Source organism: Sylvia atricapilla, chromosome 2 (assembly GCF_009819655.1).
Source record: "Sylvia atricapilla isolate bSylAtr1 chromosome 2, bSylAtr1.pri, whole genome shotgun sequence".
NCBI classification, from domain to species: domain Eukaryota; kingdom Metazoa; phylum Chordata; class Aves; order Passeriformes; family Sylviidae; genus Sylvia; species Sylvia atricapilla.
This window is the reverse complement of record NC_089141.1, coordinates 65517193-65539715: the sequence shown is the minus strand read 5'-3', so window position 1 is coordinate 65539715 and position 22523 is coordinate 65517193. Positions and strand designations below refer to the sequence as shown.

The 22523-nt window shown below is 40.3% G+C and overlaps 2 protein-coding genes across 2 annotated transcripts in view; one reads left to right on the top strand and one right to left on the bottom strand.

The window, feature by feature from the left end:
• Window positions 1–7233, bottom strand: part of UCHL3 (ubiquitin C-terminal hydrolase L3) — a 42160-nt gene extending 34927 nt beyond the window's left edge. The window contains exons 1-2 of the mRNA XM_066313393.1: window positions 7080–7233; window positions 6848–6859 (exon numbers count right to left, since the gene is read on the bottom strand). Coding sequence (XP_066169490.1) covers window positions 6848–6859; window positions 7080–7121 — 54 coding nt within the window. The 5' untranslated portion in view covers window positions 7122–7233. The remainder of the gene's footprint in view (window positions 1–6847; window positions 6860–7079) is intronic.
• Window positions 7234–12333: 5100 nt separating this feature from the next.
• On the top strand, window positions 12334–19745 carry COMMD6 (COMM domain containing 6). Its single transcript, XM_066313420.1, has 7 exons — window positions 12334–12403; window positions 12606–12664; window positions 13125–13190; window positions 13345–13421; window positions 14675–14843; window positions 15887–16039; window positions 17058–19745. The coding sequence occupies exons 1-7, from the start codon at window positions 12355–12357 to the stop codon at window positions 17106–17108; spliced, it is 624 nt and encodes a 207-aa protein (XP_066169517.1). The 5' UTR covers window positions 12334–12354; the 3' UTR covers window positions 17109–19745.
• The last annotated feature ends 2778 nt before the right edge of the window (window positions 19746–22523 follow it).

Sequence of the window (22523 nt, the reverse complement as noted above, 5' to 3'; positions counted from 1 at the left end):
AACATAAAACTGGCAAAATGCACAAACATATCCAGACTCTCAGATGCACAAGTCAAGAGAGCTTTTGTGGGAAGAACCGATTGTTGCGATCATCCTCTAAGCACAAATGTAAATCCAACACCCACAGCATCTACATTTTATTGTACTTCTGCTGAATGCATTAAAGTATCTCTATATCACAACAAAACCACAGTTACAACTTTCCTCTGCAAAAAATTAATGCTCTTCAAGCTTTAGGAAACTGAAAGGAGAACATGGAAATAAAGCAATTAAGACAATCAGTATTTTCTAACTGCTTCATTAAAGCACAAGAATCTTTTAAACTTTATTGTATTGAAGGTAATTTTGCCCTAAACAATTGTAAGACACTGAGTAAAATGTAACTGATTGAATCATCATCAATAAAGGGAAAGTTATTCCTTTCCTAAAGTATCCAATTCTTATTAATCTATATTAAAAACACAAAACCACAATATTTTGCTTTTAATTCTTTACACATCATTTCTAGAAGCATGTAACATAACCAAGTCCATTTCAGAAGTGAAATTCCTTTTTAGAAATAAGGGAACCACCCAAACATTATTTTATTTTTGGAGAGCTATAAGGATATATTGCTTTATACTTTTATCATTACATTTATGGAATTAAAATTAAGAAATAATTTTTCAGTACATCTTAGAGACAGCATCATTTCAGTCATATGTAGCAGCTGTAAAAACTTTAGTTCTGTGCAGCAGGTCAAAAGGCACTCCAGGAGCACAGAGATAGCTGGATCTTATATAAGCTGCACTATTCTTCTTTACCAACTAGTCCTCACTTAGAATGGCCACAGTATGATCTTGTTCAAACAAGAGATGATTCATTATAATAGACTCCCTCGGGAAAATCAAAACTTATTACAAATTCTTTAATATCCTCAGGTTCTGAACTTCAGGATGCCATAATAAAGTTCAAAGAATATAGCCACAATTCTTCTTCAAAAACATGAGAAAACTTACATCCAGAAAATTCTTATCCTTCTACTTGTGTTCATTACTTAATGGTTTCTAAAAGAGCAACACTGACTCAGTTAGTGTTCCTGTTCTTCAAAATGAGAGGCATGTATTTTTCACATATCCATAAAGCAGTTTTGAGACTTAACACTCAGTATGCCCAGGCACTGCTGTACATATTCAACCAGGGTATCCCACATGCAGCAAGGCAAAAAAAGCACACAGCTGACCTAGGCTTCCTCTGAAACCAGTGAGCAAGAGCTTCAAAATGCTTCCAGCAGAGTCCTGAGGCGTTCATACTGAACCATTAATTTTAAACAGAATACTGTGTTATTCTGTGAAAAACACTTAACAGACCTGTTTCCATGATCTAAAAAGTCACTCATAACAGGGACGAGCTGGATCAATCCAGTCTTCTATATAAGCTGTTATACACACTTCTCTTTTTTTACAGTTTACCGAAACAGCCATTAGATTCTACTCACTCTGTTGGTCCTTCAAGTAAGGAAAATGTCGAAGTGAGAAACTGCATTTTCAGTGCAGCAAGATAAGGTATAAGGCACAAACAACTGTCACATGTTTTCAGCATTGTAGCACCCTATTCTGTCTTGGAGACAGTAAAGGTTTCCTTGTAACAAGAACTAAGAAACTGAGCAGTAAACCAACATGGTTTTCTTAGCTTTCAATTACTGAAGAACATATAAAGACTGACCTATGGCAGTCCTTCAGCTAGTCATATGAATAAGTACTCTAAACCCCAAAAAACTTACGATTTTCCCTGTGCAACATATTTACCTATTTAAACTCAGTAAGAGGGCTACATAGTTGGAGATATTTTAAACTAGAAGAAGCCATTCACAAAGTGCTCTCACAGTGGTCACCTACAATTCCTTCATATTTATCCTTGTGCTTATTCTTTGCTATGCAGCATTACAAGCTCAACATTCCTCCTTTGCTGCCTCTGTGAAAGCCTTTCTGGGATATTGTCTTTACAGAAAGACACAAACTGAATCCTATTTTCCCACCTTCTGAGGCTATAGGAGTAAGTTTTCCAAGCATGTACACTATCTCTGTTGCCCTGATTTTTTCAGCCTTCTGATGTTTACATTTCTGTACTGGAGTTCTCACCCATTATAACATAAACAAAAAATGATGTTTTAAAAATTGTACATTCCTTCCTGGGGGAAGAACAAATTGATAAGACTTCTAAGTTGACCAGTGGGGTCAAAGAGGTGTCAACCTCATGGCCCAATCACTGACCAAACTCCAAAAACTATTTAAACCCCAATCCCAAATTAATGTTCTTCTTCACTTGCACAACCTGACAGTGTAAGGGTGGGTCTTTTGTGTCCGTCTAGTGACATATCTCCACTATTTTTCACTCTGCTTACCACAGAAGAGTTAAACTCCACTCCCTCACCTGAAAAAAAAAAGTAAGCTTAGGCATTTTCAGAAGGACATCTGTGTTCCTCCACATCCAACATCCTTTCACACAAGGCAGTACCTCAGTACCTCATCTGTGAGTGCTGTTTCCCAATGCACTTCAGGAATCGTGAGCACTGGCAGGGTCAATTATTTTGATCACTATGGCTTTCCTTTGGGAAAGCTTGGGGGATAGTGTTTCAGAGCTCAGGAAATGAAAAGACTTTTTAGGAAGACAAAGGCCTGCTTCCAAGATACTAAATTCTTCTCTGTATTAGCCTGACACCCTGAAGAGAGGCATTCCATAAAAGAATAAAGACAGGCTGTACTCAGCTTCTGCCATTTGTTCTATGCTTTGTGAGCTTTATTGTCTCTGCAACTTTCAAGTCACAGTGTCAACAGTGTTCATGAGCTAAAATAATTTCCTTTATGCAGTTGACTCTCAACACCTTAATGGCCTAAAAAACTCAAAACCCCAAACCTCCCAAAAATTAGGCCCAAAGGCCTAAAAATAATGCTGGAAGGTAACTAAGAATGAGCAACGAAGACCTATGGCGCAAGAGAAACTCAAGCCACAGCCAGTACTCAGTAGTTGAACTCTGAAGCCAGTGCTTGAGCATCATAATCAGATGCAGTAAGTTACTCTATTCTTATCTGGATATAATGAAGGCAGGAGTTGAAATGTTATCTCATCCAGGAAGCAGGGATATTTTTTAGAATGTGTAAGATGAAGAAAGGGAAGAAAGAATGGAAAAAGGTGGGACATCAAGAAAAATATCCAAAATTCTTTTTGTTTATCTACACTTCCTAGGCAATCAATTGTGGGTTGCAAGCCAGACTGAAGCAACATTATGATGAACAATCAGCTTGTGTTTGGATCTTTCCACTCCAAAAGATTTGCATGCAGGTTTTTTTTTGGCTTTGTTTTGTTTGTTTTTGGTTTTGTTGGTTTTGTTGTTTTTGTGGGGCTTTTTTTGTTTTGTTTTCTTGTTTTTTGGTGTGTGTGGTTTTGGTTTTTTTTTTTTTTTTCCCTAGAAGAAATTGGGAACAAGACATACAAACATCATATATATGGTAATTGATAAACATGATTTTCTTGCTTTCTCTCAGGAAAATCCCATATGATATCCAGGAAGGAGGGCAGCATTGGTCATGTCAGGGCCCCAAAGAAAGGTCAAAGAGAAGAAACCATTCCCTGACATCACTGAACACAAAATGGAGCTTTGTAAATGATGAATCATCAACTCTTTCTGTATCAGAGGTAGATAACAATTCATTCTGTCAGACTGTAGAAGTGAGGAAGAAAAAAAAGTACTGTGACAACCACTTAGCACTGTAGGATACATTTAACTCCTTCATTCATTACAGCCAGCACTGTGTTCTGCACTGAACAACCGCCCTCTCTCTTGAAAACATCACTACAGACACATGGCACATTTCCACTGCCACTGGAAATCTTTAAAGATGAGAAAGAATATTCCTGTTTACCCTCACTAGCCAATTTCTGACCCTTCAAATAATGTTAACACATATGCACAAAGAGACATTCTATATAGAAAAGAATTTACAAATTCCTGAACCTGTATTATAATATAAATACTGTCAGATAGAAAAAAACTTCTGAGATATGTTTGAAAGACTTCACATACCTCTAACAGAGAAATACCATTTTTTTCCATTATCATCTTGTCTGAGGTGACTTTATGCTCCAGTATCCCCATCATCTGTTTCTCCTGAACCAGTTAGGGGAGGGGCTGCTTAAATCTGCATTCTAGAGGAGACCCTTCAGAAGTTTCCTCCCAAAATTTGCCCTAAACCAGGACACATCTGAATTTCTATGAGAACTGAAAGTCTCAAATTTACAGCCTATATTTCAAAACCACAGAAGACACAGTATTGTAAGAACATACTAAAAACAAATGAATCTGCATTTAGTACACTTCTTTACTAGTTACTTTTACTAAGGGGAATATTATTGGTACAATAATCAAAACAGCATAAGCACTTGTCGAATTGGAATGATAGTTCTAATTACAATCTAACACAAGAATCTATGCATCTAACAGATCACTGGAATTTTTTTTTTTTGTTTAAGACTTCACTACCACACCTAGCAATAGTTTTAACACTAACAAAAGTAGTATGCATTAGGGATAGTCTAACACTCAACTTGTTGCCTCAAGTTTGCCTGCTTTTCACTGTTTGCGTTTTGTTCTCGTGCAGCTTCAAGTAAACTACGTATGTTTTTAGCAAATTATCTCATGTTTACACTCTTCTCCTCTGGGAGGAGAGAGATGACCGATGGTGATGTTCACCAATGAGGTTGAAGAGGTGGCTACCTGTGTAGCCTGTCTTGGCCTGTTTGTAAAACTGTATATATATGGAGTCAGAAAAATAAAGTAGAGCTTTCCTGCTTGACCTCCTGCTGGCCTGCTTCGTCCTTTCACACTCCTAACAGCAGACACATCAACTAAAAAAAGCCAAATAACAAGAAACAAACAAACCTCAAGAAGAAACACTTGGCTAGACGTCTGTCCAAATGCATGCATTAAATTACTATCAGACATTAATATTTCAGTTTGTGAAGGTATAATTGGGTTTTTTAATGCTAAAGACTTATAGAATATTTTACAGAGCACAATACTACAAGAAATGCCCATCCTTGCAATTAACTCAACAGGATTTTTTAAGAATTAGTTTGCAACTTCATTAGAATTTCAAATTACTATTATTATTGTCTTAAACACAAGCAGGATATGAATAACTTATGACTAACACCCTTGTTGCTACATAGTTCACCACTGTACAGATGAGATTAAAAGAACAATGATTCATAATGTAAGGTGCATTCATATCCAACATATTCAACACTTTTTTTCTTTTTTTTTTAATATTCATTTCTCAGTCTAGATAATAACAATCCCTGCTTGGTCAAGATTGGAAAATACAGAGAAGGAGGAAGTCTAATTGGTTTCAAGTGGCCTTTTCTACACAGAAACAGTAACAAGAAAATCCTTGTGGAGTACAAATTCCTCTTAACCAGGATCATCTACAACTGATACATCCATCACCAATGCAAAACCAATGGGCAAAAGAGATGGATTTTAAACACACTTAAAATCATTCATCTGACATTCCTCTAGGATTTTCCCCATATAGCATAAACACATAAGGATTCAAGATATTTCAGATTTAAAAATGTCACTATTTTTTCCTCCTCAATTTCTACTTTAAAGGTGGTCTTTATTTGTACCATGATGAGCTCATCACAACATGTGGAAAGTCAGAAGAAGTTAGAAGTTAGATAATCGGCAATTCTTGCTAGTTATTTATTCACTTATTTTCTTCCAAATTGAAATTTAGCCTGTGAACTTCAAAATTAAAAACAAAACAAAACAAAACAAAAAAAAACAACCAAAAAAACCTCAAGATGAGCTCTCAAGAAAGATTGTCAATTTTAACTCAGGAGACTGGGATTATAGACTTCTCAAATCACTCTACAGCAGCAATACTGTAAGAATTGTAAAATTATTTGCCCTATGAAACTATAAAGCACAAAATAACCCAACATTAAGTGACACTTCACTCTCCTGCAGATGTAGTTTGTATATTACACCAACCACAACAACCAAAAAAACCAAACAAAATATTCTTCACACAGAGAAATTTCCAGTTTCCAAAATATTTGGACAATATATTTTTAAGAATACAAATTTGCTGCTGGAAGTTTGAGAGCCCTTTGGCTTAAGCACCATCTTTAACACTATCAAGAGGCCTAATGAAATCAACAACTGACCATTAATACTACGCTCAAAATTGTCACTGAGAAGATGATGCAGGGTTAGAGTATGTGTGATTTCATTTCAGCCAGAGCTTATTTAGTCGGAGCATTGTTTTGGGTACCAGAACAAGCTTGCCTTCTCCAGCGTGGGTTCTACCACGCTAACAAAACCAGCAACAATCAGTCACACACATATTGTCATGAATAAGCAACAAAGTGCAAATATGGTAAAATTACATTATTTTTTATGGTCAGCCAAAGAAGAATAAGACTACAACACAGTGATTCAAACAGATCCATCCATACATGTGCCCAAAGCCATCATGTCCACATCTGGTACACGTTATATATAAATTAATGTTTTAATCGCTAATTAATAAATTAAAACCCACCTTGAAAAACATCAGAGATTTCATTATCGTAATAGCCAGGCCACAATTATTCTCTTTTTACTGTTCGTTTTTCTTTCATATATTATCTTTACGGGAGAGGTTCCAGCGCGGTCACACATGTGAAGACTGAGCGCAGACACGCGTGGGGAAGGAAGGGGGCACTCTCCTTGGACAAGAAGGAGCCTTTACTACATGAAAACGAGACGAAACGGGCCCAAAGCTGCAGAGACTAAAGGTTACCTTAAATAAAAGCTTCTTACCTGATTCGTGACCTGAAAAGAAAGCAGAAAACAGAAGGGAGTTAAGAGCCAGTCGGATGCACGGGATAAGACCTTCCTCCATCTCTGCCACTACCAGCCACTACTTAAGAGGCGCTGCGATGCGGCGCGGCCCGGAGCCCTCTGCCCTCGCCCCTCCGCCATCCTCCTCCCCACCCCACGGCAGGCAGGCTGTCGGGCGGGCAGCGCCCCACCGCCCAGGCCGCGCACTCACGTCGGGGTTGGCCTCCAGGGGCAGCCAGCGATGGGGCTCCATGGCAGCGGCGGATCCCGGTGCGGGCTGGGCGGACCGTCTCAGCGCGGCTCTGACAGCGCCTCGCGGTGTCGCCGCGCCTCAGCCGTGACCCGGGGCCGCGTCACCGCGCGGCGCCTCACGGGGGGGGCGGGCGAAGGAGGAGGCAGCCGCCCGGCGCCCGCCCGCACCGCCGCTCCGCTCCGCACTGACGGCCGAGGCGGCACTCCCGGCCGTGTCCGCCGTCCGTCCCCGAAGTGCTCCGGGAGGCGATGCCCGCGAGATTCCCCCCTCCCCGCCCTCTTGGCTCCCCCGGCAATGGACTCTCCCAGCGGGGCAACGGGTGGTTCCTCTCCCGCGCGGCCGCCGGGGCCTGCGGGGCGCGCCGCAGCCGCCGGGGGGCGCGGCCGCTCGGTGTCGGGCATGGCCGGGGCTGGAGCCGATCCCGGCGGAACCGGGAGGGTGCGGGGAGCGCCCGCCAGGCGATCCGGCGGCCCGGCCCCTCCGAAGTGGCCTCCAGCAGCTGAGCTGAACCGCGGCGGGAAGGCATGGGCAGCGTTCAGGGAAATACGCCCGGGGAGGACGGGGCAGGCCGCGGGCCGAGGCGGGACAAAGGGCGTCGGAGGAGCTGCTGAGCAGCAGGGGCAGTAAATTACCCCCATACCGTAGAATCATAGAATATTCTGAGTTGGAAGGGACCCATAGGGATCCATTTTTAACAGAGTCCAGCTCCTGGCCTTGCACAGGACGTCCTCGAGAGTCACACCATGTGCCTGAGAGCATTGTCCACACGATGCTTGAATTCTGCCAGGCTGGTGCTGTGAGCACTGCCCTGGGGAGCCTCTTCCAGTGCCTTCTGGGTGAAGAAACTTTTTCCGTTGTCTAACCTAAACCTCCCCTGGCACAACTTCAGGCCATTTCCTCAGGTCTTGACACTGACTGCTAGAGAGAAAAGATTGGTGTCTGCTCCCCAGCTTCATCTTGCCTGAGAAGACCTCACTGTAGCAGCAAGGATTTGGGTGGTGAAGTTGCTGTATGCCCTACAGAAAATCAGTGCAAGATGTGTTAAACATAATTAAAACAGCATTTATCTTCTATAGCTGCAAATCCCATCATACTTCCCATCTGAGGACCATAAAACATGGCATTTCTTGGCCTTTTGGCTAAGATGAAGCAGAGTCTAATACATACATAGCATATACAGTGTGATTACATTTTATATATGTACACATACCAGATTTAGTGTTATGCTTTCTTTCAAGTTATTCCAGAAAGGCTAAAAATAAAGGAACACATCATGGCATTGGTGAGGCCACACCTCTGGTACTCTGTCCATTCTGGAATCTGCACTTCAGGAAGGATATTGACGTGCTGGAGCAAGTCCAGAGAAGGGCAACAAAGCTGGTGAAGGGCCTGCAGAGCATATCCTATAAGGCACAGCTGAGGGAGCTGGGGTTGTTTAACTTGGGAAAAAGGAGGCTCAGGGGAGACCTTACCACACTCTACAACTATTTGGAAAGAGATTGTAGCCAGGTTGGGGCCAACCTCTTCTCCCAAGTAACCAGTGACAGGACAAGATGGCATAGTTATAAGCTGTGCCAGGGGAGGTTTAGGTTGGACATTAGGAGGAATTTCTTCACAGAAAGAGCGATTGGACATGTCCAGCAAGGTGGTGGAGTCGCTATCCCCAGAAGCATTTAAGGAGAGACTGGACATGGCACTGAATGCCATGGTGTAGTTGACACTGGGATATTCTATCATAGGTTGGCCTGATGATCTCAGAGGTCTTTTCCAGCCTAATTGATTCAATGGTTTCTCAGCCCCAGCCATCTGCAACTGCTGCTGCTCACCACTCTCTACAGATGCAGCTGACCTACACTGCAGCCCCTTGCAGCATTTGTACAGGGCCTTGAGCTTTCAGAAGCAAACATCTGGACAAGGTTTTTCTAAAAGTCTGTGAGCTGGGCCTCCCAGGCTGCCCAGCACATGAGCAGAAAGACCCAGGGCAATGGGAAACAGCTGCTTGAGCATGAATCTACATCTGGGGTGAGCAGAGAGGGTGCAGAAAAGCTGGGAACTTTGCCAGCTCACAGGTAAACCAGAATGTCTTGAGAGGAGGAAAGGAGGAGCAGATGGTGTCTCCTGGTACTGTGGTACCTGGGAGAATCCAAGTGCCAGGAAGCTAAAAAGGGCAGAGTATTAGGGCTACCCTACACCTGAGGGCCAGGTACTGGAGGAGCCCAGTTAACAGATATGCTTTCTCCTGTGTGCCTGAAGAGCGTTTTGAAGAACTTGGTGTAGTTCTTGAGAGAATTTTGATGCAAATTATGTCCTATTCTGTAAATGTTAAGTGTACTAAATGAAGTAAATTACCTAATGATGCTCTTATTTCACCCCCTGTAATCACTTAGCAGGACTATGGTAATGCTGTATGCCTATACCTGAAGCTTCTGCTTTGGCCTATCAACTATACTATAGCATCTCTCTATCCAATCTACTTGTAGCTCATGAGATTTCTAACTTCTATACAGTGTCTCCTCATATGAAGTTCTTGGTCTTTCTCTAGCTAAAAGATGGGCCTATAATCTCAGATCACCATCTTAGCCTGCAACTACATTCTCTGCCATGAAAAATTTCATAGAAAGCACTTCCTGAAGGTAGACTTTTCTAAAGATGCACAGTTAACTCTGTGAATAGGCAGAGAAGCCAAAAACCATTCATGTTTCACCACCTTCTGTTCTAAATGTAAAAAAATTAATGCGTAATAATATGCTGATGAAAATAAACCCAAAATATTTTAAAATTTCAGCAAATTATTTTGTAATTAATAAGGTATTAATATCCACCAAGATAGTAAATTTCACCTCCCATCTCCACCTGTAGGAGATAGAAAGTAAGAAAGAAAAGTACCATAATGAATATCAGTCAGAGTGCTAAGGGCGCTACTGAGAGACTTAATGAAATTGTAATATAAAATAATATGTGTTCCCTAGATAACAAAGTATGTATTAGAGTTAGGTAAGTTAAGAACAAAGAGATTGTTAAGTCCTCAGCCTCAGAGACAGATCTCAGTAATGCATACATTGCCAGTATTTTGACAACCATGAGGTCGTAAAAACATAGACTACTCAAAGTCATTTGCACACTTAATTAGATACTTTTGAAGGGAGAGGCCAAGATCAGACAGGTGATAAATGTATAAAGCTCATAAAAATACATCATGTTCCATAATGATTAGCTTTTTCCTGAAATATATTATAGATTCTGATGCCCGAAAGATAGGCTGGAAATAAATCCCCATAGACAGATGCCTATAGAGCAGGTATTTGTTTATTGCAGCACTGGTGGTGAGGGGGATTTCTCCACCAAACTCACCCACCCTTGCCAAGTGCTGTGCTATATTCATACAGTAAGTGTTGCTTAGTATCACTGTGTCACCGCAACATCACCACATACACACGAGAACTAATTTACATTGTATGATCTCATGGTTATTAGAAAGTTCTTTTGCACTGTGCTTGCACCTCCCCAATTCAGGGGTCATCAGGGGTCTTTGATGAAGGCTTCCAAGGTCTTCTTCCCATCTGAATTTTTCAACTTTGTCTCTTTGGAGCATGTGCAGTTAGGGCATTCCTTGGTCTGTCTTGGTCTGTCTGGTCTTAACCTAAAGGCCTTGGCCTAAATTCTTTGTTTTGTGGTTAACTGGCTTTGCAATTGCCAATTTTTCATTAGTACTGTACTAAACTATCTCTAAAGCTCTCCACCGGGTGAGTGTTTTCTTCTTTTTTGGTCTATTCAGCATTAGGCTACTATGTAACCAAATACTAGCTATTACCTTGTATAAAAAATTATGATTCAGGTTATACAGGCATAAAAAGCTATTATTCAGTTTATATAGGTCTCAGATTATATAGATATATAAAAAGTCATGATTTAGGTTTTATTGATATCAGGTTATATAGATAGATCAGGCTATCGTGATATATAAAAAGTAATGATTTAGTTTACATTGGTATCTTATAATTCAAGCTATATAAGCACCTTGTAGCTTTGATCTAAGTTATATAGGCATCAATTCTTTCATTAACACTTACTGAAAATACATAGATTCAGTCAGCATTACTCTGGGGATGAGTTGTTTTAATACTGTCACAGCCTCAGAATAGATCTACTGAGATCATAACATTATTCTCTATATATATTAAAAAGATTAAAAGCAAATGTAAAGAGAAGTAAATGTAGAGAAAATGCAGAGAAGTGTAAAAGTATTATTTTTACAGCTGAAACTGCTGAAGGGTCAGCGTTGCCTTAGTACTCCAGCCACAGTCCAAACTTAATATCAGTAAGAAATGCTTATTGAGCCCAGTTCTGTTTGTAGTTTTACAAAGCTGAAGACACAATTTACCTACACAAGCCGCCCCCAAACCGCACCGTTTATTTGAAGGCGTTTGGGCTGATTCCACAGCCCACCTGTACAAAGTACAGTCAGTAAGTACCGAGTTACCCTGTGTGGAGCAGGCACACAGAACAGGCATCAGCTCCCCTGAGAAGACAGGCTGAGGAAGCTGGAACTGTTCAGCCCGGAGAACAAAAGGTCGTGTGGAAACCTCACGGCAACCTTCCAGTGTCTGAAGGGGACCTACATGGAAGCTGGAGAGGGACTCTTTGTCAGGAAATGTAGCGAGAGGGCGAGGGAGAACGGGTGGGTACAAACTGAAAGTGGGGAAATTTAGATTAGATATTAGGAAGAAATTCTTTACTGCGAAAGTGGTGAGGCACTGGAATGCGTTGCCCAGAGAGGTTGTGGGTGTCCCATCCCTGAAGTGCTCGAGATCAGGTCGGATGAGACAACCTGGTCTAGTGGGAGGTGTTCCTGCCCACGGCAGAGGATTGGGGCTGGACGATCTCTAGGGCCACTTCCAACCCCTTAACATTCTGTGGTTCTATGATTTGCGTACCTGCGCCTTTGAGAACGAGCACCAAGAAAACCCTGCCAGCAAACCACCCCCAGCACAGCCTGTCCCGTCGCGCCAAGCGAGCGCGACTCCCGCCCCCCGGGGCGGCTCTGCACTGCCCCGCCTCCCCGAGGCCCCGCCCACAGCCGCTCCATGAGCAGCACGGGGGTGGGAGCAGCGCGCGCTACTCGCGCCGCAGCCAATCAGCGCGGCGCCGCCGCCTCGCCCTGGGGGCGCTCGGAGCCAATCAGCGCGGCGAGCGCGGCGCGGCGGAAGGCGGGGCTCGGTGGGCGCGCGGCGCCATGGCCGGCGGCTCTGCGGGCGCGCTGGCGCGGGCTCTGGAGGCGCTGGGTGAGGGCAGCGCGGAGCCGGGGAGAGCGCGGGGCGGGCTCGGGCAGCCGGGGCGCTCTCTGGGCACGGGCCGGCTAAAACTGGTTTCGCTACGTCAAGGGAAATGCGCGTATGATGGCCTAGGCGTTTTTCAGAGAAAGATTAGATTTCTTACTGAAACACTTTATTTAGGTATTTGCTTCTGATCGCTGCTGTTTTTCAGATGGTGGTGGTGCAGCAGATAAGATTCGCTTAATACCTCAAGACTTCCTTGCAGAGCTGGTAAGTAGGGCGATAAATGGGATGGGGAAGGGCTTCTGGCAGTCCGGGAAGCCTTTTCACTTCAGCTCTTTTGGGGTTTGTGTGATGCAAAGGGAACCTTCGGTATGACTTAACTCATAAAACAGATCAGTCCTGCTAAGAGCAGTGGGTTTGATTTAAATTTATGTTTTTATCACAGACTTCTAAAAATCTATTTTTGTTTATAATTTAAATGATATATCAAGATAACTTGTCTAAAAAACATGTGACTTGTTTACTGTACTGTTTCATTAGTTTAATATGAAACGGGTTAGCAATAATGAGGTTTAAACTAAAGTCTTGATGTGGTTCAGTTTCTTATTTTGGATTTGATGGAATTTTTAAATCAGTAATTTCAATTATTTGATTCTTTATTATGCGCTCTTCACTCTGTCTGTCCATTTTTGTATCAACAATGTCTTCAAACATGTTTTTTTCGCAGTGTGAACAAATAATTCAACATCTGAACCATAAGATCCCAGGTATAAATACAGCTGAATTGTGTCAGGTAAGTTGGCACACCAGCCCTTGTAAGCAAGAATAGTAGCTGTGTCTGCTGTTAATGATAGAATTCCCAACTTTCTTGTGTGTGTGTATATACCAAGATGCTTTTACAAATGTGTAACTGATTATTTGTAATTGTTTGAACTTTCTGTTTCTAGAGAATTCAAACATCGGGGGTTGACATTAATATTGGTGACCTGGCAAAAATAGCTAACACTCTTTCATTTCTATTTAGGTAAGCACAAAATAATTTACTTTGCACCATGTCTTTTTTCCTTCCATCAAACCTAATGGTGGTGTTGAAAAGTTATATTAAATGTAGGTATAAAATGAACTGATTTGGGAAAAGCGGAAGAGTTTGTTAGTCTCAGTACACACAAAAGAACACTTGGGCTTAGTCTGTGCCATTAATAAGTGTAGTTACTTAATGAATAGTATCACTTTTTGTAGCTAAAAAATATAAAGAGGAAATTGTTTCAAGATGCTGTCTGCTAGCTCTAGAGCTAGTGGCAAGATAGAGGAAGTTAAGCTCACTTTTAAAGCTAAGTCAGTTGAGCCTTTGCTTGGAAAAAGTGTGTTTTAAAAACTTGTTTCTTGGAGATCAGAAATCAGCATTGGTGCCTTTTTGAAGGATACAGAGCTTATAATATTGCATTCTGCCATCAGTTGAGCTCTTAGGTAGTATTTTTAGTTGGTTTAATTTTTTTTTTTAGTTTAGTTTAATTTTTTTATTTTTAGAAAGATGGAATTTTCAGGATCTTGCTTGTTCTCTTAATACCTAGTATCTAAACATTTTGTGTAACATTAATGCAATTCAGGAAATTTAAAATACTACTTTTCCATCTATAAAATAGAATGCCTGAAGTTATATTCAACCATGCTACTTGGAGGACCAACTCACTATCTCTTGTATTATTGCCTCTTTGAGAGGAGTGAACCTGCATGAACAAACAGAGTAGGATTTTTTGTTTGCTTGTGTTTGTAGAGGAAATCAAGTGGCAATTTTCCTTTATACTTGCTGCTTTTTCAGTTGAAGAGTTTATGGCATCATTTGACTCCTGTTAATACTCATTATACCATGGCCTAGAAGTCCTTACTTAATTTTGGTGGTACTTCAATTCCACCTCCTGAGTGTTTGATTAAATTGCCTTGTTTCTGAAGTGATGATACTGTTTAACTGCTCTATGCACACACTGACTTGTCCCTTCTTCCAGTTGCTACAGCCCTTGAAGGCTGTCATTATTTTTGGTTTGATGTTGGATGTCTGGGCATCTGCATATTAAGACATATTAAGGTCCTGTTGTTTTTTGTACATGGATACAAAAGATCAGTAACAGTCTGGGGAAAAAGTAATCACGGGCTGCTGAATTATTTTATAGTACCCGTAAAGTAGAAATAAAAGCTGTCTCTTTGGGACGAAATGAGGAGTTGTATTAAATTGGTGGAGAATGAAATGGATGCAGTGATCTCCGGATGTATCTGTTACAGCACAGCAGCCAGAAACAACCTCTCTACAGAAGAGCTGGTCACCACCTTGGGCAGTGGTGTCAGCACACTGCCAAAACATGCAGTTCAGGTCATTCGTCACGTGTGGAACGAGCAGGGCAAAGCCATTGCTGTGTCAGAAGATGCGGGAAATATGGCCACAGTGGGGCAGGTAACTAAAGGACAAAGTGCAGCTGAGCTAGTGATGAACATTTCAGGAATGTCAGTGTCTCTCTCTGTGTTGTATTGTGTTGTCAGGCAGGCAGTGGTAGATAAGCTGCTGAAAGCTTTCCTACCTGTGTGCACATTTACATGTTGCCAAATACCTACCCAGATAAAGCAGCATATACAATAGAAGTTGTTTACATGCTGAACAGTTTTCTTATATTGTTGTTTGGATGATAAAGTCACATTTTGTATCTTCTTAAAAATTCATGTTTGCACTCTTATGGAAGATGAATGGTAGTCTGCAGACTATTGTATTGGCTTATTATGTAAATCTGTTTTAAGTGTAAATTTAAATTTAAACATTATTTTTAAAGATACTTTCTGTCAATTTCCAGCATTCCCTTTTTACTTGAAAAAACAGCAACTGTTTGCATTTTAAGATTTTTATTTTCTGACAGCGGTTTGAAAGAGTATGGAATCAAGAAGGGAGAATCTTTTTTTTTGAGGCTTGATATAAACTTGTAAAAGCCTTTCTTCACAAAAGGCTAAAAGTTATAACTTGTTTGCCTGAAATCTGTTGTACATATCTGATACCTACTTTGATTTATGTAAAATGCAGTTATGAAATGTCATAATTTTTCTCTATTACTGCTGTTATAAATTATTTGGTTTAGACTTAGAAACTTTGGTTTTGATTTAGAAACTTCTAAAATAGAGAAAACATGACAAAAAATCCCATGCATGATACACAAGCTTGGTGAACTCTGTGGCTTTTAAGAAGAGTGGACTTGACTGTTGATTGTCCTTGAATAAGGAAAACAGATAAAGTGAAATAACTTATTAAATTACTTACTTATTTACTCACCATTAAAGAGAAGGGCAGATTATTTTTATTCACTATAATACCTGAATGTTTGTTTGTCTTCCTTTTGGATAAGATCTCTAGATATTCTGTATTGTCTGCGAACTATCCCTTCAAGTGAATAGCAATGGGGGGGAGTAGATCTCTCTCTTGGACACTATTTCCAATGATTTTTGTCTTTGTAGTTTGTAGATATGAAATGGAAGCTGGGAGTTGCGATGAGCTCTGACACCTGCAGGTCCCTGAAGTACCCCTATGTCACAGTGACACTCAAAGTGGCAGACCCTTCAGGACAAATAACAGACAAATCTTTTGAAATGACCATCCCACAGTTCAAGGTCTGTAGTGAGTGTTACTCGAATGTTCAGTTTCCTAAAAACAACAGCGCCATTGTTGGGAGGATCAGCTGCATACCCTGATGCATATGTTTGTGCTGCTTGTTTACATGTACAGTCATGGAAACAGGAAGCATTAAATAACTATTTAAAACACAGAAGCTAAATACTTACTTCATAGTATTTAGTTCTACATCACTTAGCTGAAAATGTTGATTTAATAGTAATTGATCTTTTCTTTTACAAACAAACTAACAACCAAAGACATAAAATCTTTCAGAGCTTGCTAGCTGTCATTCTGCCATATTAAAAATTCATAGAATGTTTTTGATCTGCAGAACTGCTCCTCGGCCTCAAAATCTGAAACTTGGCTTAAGCATAACAATAGCTAATGATTAGGAACGGAACTCAGTCTGCTTTGTCACCACTGACTCTTAATTGCTATGTCTCCATCTATGAATTTATGTATTTTTAATTTTGCATGAAGATTGCCCTTGTATTGTCGTTCCTGTTTAAAGGGTCAGTACATCACCTAGAATATCATACAAACTTAAATAGATCCTTGGAATTTGATCAGCAGAAATTTGAGAAAGAAAGATATTCTGAATCCTTGGGTGTTGTGAAATGTTGTATTTATTCAGGTTGAAGCCTAAAAATAATAACTTTATTTTCAGCTACTTTAGGAAATGAATGCTACATTTGAGAAGTTGGGATTATTTCAGCTGGCGGTAGAAATATTCGTGTGAGAAAGAGTTCTTTTATTTCTTATTGCATGAGAGCTACTTTTTCTTTTGTAGCATCTTTTCCTATTAATAGGCAAGCCCATGCTCTTAAGGCATCACCTTTGTAGATTTCATATTTAATGTGTTCAAATCCCAACCAGCTCACAGAAAGAAAAGCAGAAACTTTCAGTTCAAGCTGTACATTGGAAGTGAGAAATATGGACAGTGTTTTTTCTCGCACATGCTAGTTTGAGCTTTACTTCAAGCAACTGAAATTTTTCTCAATTCTTGCTTTTTAGAACTTCTTCAGACAGTTCAAGGAAATGGCATCTGTTCTTGAAACAGTTTGAAGGGAACTTTTATTTGCAATGACATGTTGGAGGAAGATCAAGTAAACTCCTGCACAGGGAATAAAGTGCCATTGTTCAGCAAGGTATGTATCCTTGTCTTCTTGACAGGAACTGGTCAGCATCACCCTTGCATTGCTATGAAGATTTCTTTGCTTTTGATTACTTGAAGTCAGCTCTGCAGTGTTTATGAAAATGTGTCCAGCTGTGCTTATCCTGGTAGACAAAAGATCAGGATGTGTATGGAGAAGCATCTGTGTAGACTTCTTAATACCCATGAATAAGAAACTACACAATAAACTCGGAAAGATACCTGAAATTGTTGACTGGGAAGATACTGAGAGAAGTGTAAATCCCATTCGATATTTTTGTCTGTAAAATTAGGATGGGCTTGGACTCAAACAGTAGTATTATATATAAGAAGAATATGAAGTTATGTGTAACAAGCATAGAGCTACACTTGAAGATTAGCATTGTCAGGTAATTGATTGCAGCTATTTGCAGATCTGGCTTCCAGTCTTTTCATAACTGGACAATGTACTTGTCCTTACAGCTTGTTTATTTCAAATATATATTTCCCACCCATTTTCAGGCTTATAAAGATTGAATTAATGCATTAAGTTTTTCCAGAGATGCAAAATTCTCTCAAATGAAGCCCAGAGGCTAATTTTACATAAAGGTAGAAAGGCAAATGAATTCAAAAGTATTTTAATGGGTTTCTGCTTTTTCATTTCATCCACTGTTACTCTATAGCATTCTGCTTGATGTTTTGGTGAGCAGTCTTCTTTCTAATTAAATTAAAATATTGATGTAGTTACCTCACTTTAACCTCTGAACTAGAAATGTCAAGAGGAAACTTGAAAATTTAGACTGGAGAGGTAGCCAAGCACATCAGAGAAAGAACCACACTAAAAGTTTTCTTTGCACATTGCATTGTAACAGGCAGCCACTGTGCTGTGTTCTGCATGCTTGCCCTAAGAAGGTGTCCTAACCAAGAAAATTTGACTTTGATGTTGAAGAATGGGGCATTTCTAAAGGGGAGTGATAAATCCAATGTGCTTGCATGCTCTCCTCTTACTTTTTTTTCCCCCTTGAGTTTTCCATAGAACAAAATACACTGCAAATATTGTGATATGTAATAAAAGCAGTACTGTTGCATCTCCAGATGTGCAGGTGATGTAGTAGAACAAATAAATCTGAAGAAAGATATGTTGCACCAATAAGCAGATTGAAGTTTCTGCTTCAACTTCATGCTGGTAGAGACTGAGTATCAGCTTTACTGGTACAGATCTTCAAATGACTTCAAGTGAACATCTGTTCTACCTTTCTAACTCATATATATTTTTTAAATTAACATTTTTAAGAGCTTGCTGAAAATCATTGATACAGGTTATGCCTGCCTTGTTGTGCTGTGAAAATAAACTGCAGCACATTGTGCATGCTGCATATGCTACAATCCTTTCAGGAATGCCCCTATTTCAGGCATTATTCATGATGCATAAAACCAGTACTTTGACTAGATTAGACGCCCAAGTAAGTGAAACTGTGTTAGCTTTGATAAAAGCTTTTGGCCATGACCATGGATCTTGATGATACTTTCTTTGTGCTGGTTGAAGTCTGAGATGTTTGCTTTGTGGCTTGGGACAGCAGATTGGTCTTTTCTGGGATCCTCTTGGTGTAGTGTCACAAAATGCTTTTGGGAGCACACTCCCATTTGCCTCTTCCCTTGTCTGTCTGCAAGGGCTCAGGGCTGAACACAGAGCAAACAAATGTATGGAAAAGTGATGTGAGCAGCTGATTTTTTTTGTTGTTGTTTTTTAATTTGCAGAAGTTGGGAGTGTAAGGCTGATACAACTGGAAAACACTGCCATGCTTTGGCCTAGTGAATTAATTGTTTTATATCAATGCAAGCGTTCCCAGAAAAAAAAAATAAGGTGGTCTTTTTTAGTAAAGCTGGAGCCTTACAAATAACTTCCTATGTGTTCTGATGCACATAAATTCTTTATACAGCTGGAAATACTTGTGCCTGCATTGGAACTGCATGGAAAAGATTTAATTAATCATGTCTTAACAATTCAGTAGATGTTGGAAGGTAATGAGGAAACTCCCAGTTAGCATTTTTGCTTGCTCCATCAGCAAGAGGAGAAAGTTGTCAGCCTTTCTAAAGGCTTTTATTTTATCAAGTCAGATATTCCAGAAGTATTGATGAATATTTTTTTAAATGTCTCTGAACTCCAGCATGTTGTAATTCTGGCTGGAAGATGCTTGGACATGAATACTGTACTAATTTACTGTCTTGAGAATTTTCAGAGGAGTTATAATTTGAAGCTGGCTATGTACTCAAACTTTTGAAATGTGTCCTGATCACTATCAGCAGGAATTCCTCCACTGAGTAATGGAATAATTAAGTATTTTATTAAAAGGAAACCAAACAAAAAAGGCTTTTAAGCGTAGCAATACTAGTATGTCCAGACAAGCTGATGATTTTTTTGTCTGTATGTGCAGAAACCAGATCTTTTCAAAGAGAATCAGGAGTCCTTGTATGTTCCTAATTCTAATTGTTGATTAATAGAAATGTATAACATGAATATTTTTGTAAGTCCACAGACAGTTATTAAACATGTGGGTAATGAAGACAAAGCTGGTCTGTGTTTTCTTTTAAGCCTACTGCATGGAAGTCTGTCTTGTAAATACAACAATGAGTAAAGTTCAGAACTAGACAATGACTAAATTTCTTTCCTTACTAAATTAGGATGAAGTTCAGACATATGCAGTCTTTCTCTGTGATGGGTAACTGCAGGCTGCAAGGACTCTTCATAGCAATTACTTAAAGCTAAACAAAATGTTGTATCAAACCAGGAAAAGACGGAGGATGTATGAAATTAATGAAATTTTGCAGGAAATTGCATTCAAGTGATTTTCTTTCCTAAACTGTATTTAGGAGACAAGTAAGCATTTCATTTTTTTCAACATTTGCCTAGAACAGGACAGGAGGAAGGACGGGGGATGGAGTCTTGCACAATCAACAAATTCAGGGGAGGGAATAATGAAGGAACGTCCTAGCCATGACTGTTGTCTTCATCACATGACTTTTTTTTCCCCTATAAATTTCAAACACGCCAGCCCACTTGCAGAAAGCTATTTTGTAGAAGCTTCACAGGAGGACTGCACAAATGGCTGGAGTATATCTGTGCACTAGTGTTTTATATATTTAGCTTCTGCACACTTTGGCCAAGTAAAAGCATGTCTCTGTTTCTGCTTCCATAAAATTGTACTCTCTTTCTTTAACCACATTTGGAAGGTATGTGACCTTCTTGTTCATTGTGAGCCCACCCCCTTTATTTTTTACCTTCCCCTTTTTAAGCCTTTGCACTATGTTTGAACACTTGAAGACACATTGCCTTGGATGAATTAAAAACAAAAGTAGAGACGGGATAAACTGGGAGAAGAATGTTTCTTTTTCCTGTTTGCCCTGTTTGAATGTTTTATTACCCTCTTGGCTGTAAGTATAATGAGAGGGTAATTTCCACTCCTTTGCAGAGGCATGCTGGGTGGTTCTGTTAAGACCTTGTGGGTACTAGAATAACACAAAAATGTGTCTTGAGTCATTTGATCTACCTGCAGAGAAAAAAATGTCATATCTCTGAAGAACCTCTACCAATGACTGGGCACTGTGATGGGGAAACACTTAAAACTGAGCAGCCTCTATCCTGTCTGAGATTCTTGGTTGATCATGGTAGAGCTCCTTTCCCAGACAGATTTTTATTACAGTTACATCCTCACTGCTTGGGCTGATAACTTGCTGGGCATTTGCTTCATTAGGAAGCTGGATTGTTGCAGGTCAGTAGCTGACCTGAGTGCCTTGACCTCAGCTTGCATGCTATGCTGTTGTAGTGCTTCCTTCCTGAGGTTCAGCCAGCTCATGACTGGATTTGCTTGTCACTGTGAAATTTTGGCCAAATACTTCCTTTACTTTTGATTTTGTCATACAGCAGTGTCCATACTCACACAGATCTCCTCTTGGCTCTTCAGTGTATGAGGTGCTGTTGTTTAAACCCAGCTGACAACCAAGCACCACACAGCTGCTCACTCAGCCCCCCTTCTGTGGGACAACGGGGAGAAAACTCATTGCTGGAAACAGAGACAGTTCAACAGGTAAAGCAGAAGCTGCATGGGCAAGCAAAGCAAACCAAGGAATTCATTCCCCACTTGCCAAGGACAGGCAGGTGTTCATCCATCCCCCAGGGAAGCTGGGCCTCATCCTGTGTAATGGTTACTTGGGAAGATAAACACCATCACTCAAACTGTTCCCCCACTTTATATACTGAGCATGATGTCATATGGTGTTGGATATCCCTTGGGTCACTTGGGATCAGCTGTCCCAACTGTTCTCTCCTAACTACTCATGCACCCCCAGCCCCCTCACTGGTGGGATTGTGTGAGAAGCAGAAAAGGCCTTGGCTCTGTGTAAGCACTGCTCAGCAACAACAAAAAATCTCTACCATTATTAACCACATTTCCAGCATAAATCCAAGCCAGACTCATACCATCTCCTGTAAAGAAAAGGAATTATTCCCCAGACAAAACAACACATGAGTGAGAAGGATGATGGTTAGCAGTCCTGGGTGCTTGGAAAGACTCCCTGATTCTTGTTTCCAAGGCTTTTCTGAGAGAAGGTGAAGAAATGACCTGGCATTTAGTTGAGTTACTGGGATATGTCTCTTAATAATGTATGACTTTGTGTTATTGAGGAAGTAAGGATGCTGAGATCGCTGATCTTTTCCATGCAGGAAGTCTAATTTTAGTATTTCTGGCTTTTCTCTTCCCTAAACTGTATTTACCTGCTATGCCTAATTACAAAGCTGCCCTACTTTGAGAACCCTTCCTGTTTGTAGCTACTATATTTTCCAAATACTCTGTCAGTGTTTACATTACAGATATTGTTACATTTATATAAATTGGAAGTTTCAATATCAGTTTTGCACTTCACATAATGAGCTTTGGAAAAGTAAGGAAAATTTATTATGTCATACAACAAATCTCTGTGCTGGGTAAATAATTCCAGAGGTCTTTGTCCCAGCATCGGTCACCAGGTGGCACTGCCACATACAGTCTTGCCTCACAGCAATCCTTTGACAGCATGTCTGGCTGTGGGATAAGGACCTCTGGTTTCTTCCCCTCTGTAGCTTGGATCTGGAACTATGAATTCATGTCACCATAACTTCCATCCCACTTCTTACATTGTAGGGAAACAAATTAACTTCTCTTTTAATTATTACCAAGATGAGCACAAAGATTTCCAGTTACATAAACCACATTCAGCATTTTAATGATAACAATACATACCATACACTGCATATTTGCAGCAGTTTAAATCAGTAACTTAATCATGCTAACATTTCTGCACTGTGACTCGCT

Excerpts from the sequence above, each read along its gene's own strand:
- COMMD6 (XM_066313420.1), top strand. The coding sequence starts at position 12,355 with ATGGCCGGCGGCTCTGCGGGCGCGCTGGCGCGGGCTCTGGAGGCGCTG. Across the intron at positions 14,844-15,886 it reads ATATGGCCACAGTGGGGCAG|TTTGTAGATATGAAATGGAA; the intron begins GTAACTAAAGGA and ends TTGTCTTTGTAG. Across the intron at positions 16,040-17,057 it reads TGACCATCCCACAGTTCAAG|AACTTCTTCAGACAGTTCAA; the intron begins GTCTGTAGTGAG and ends CTTGCTTTTTAG.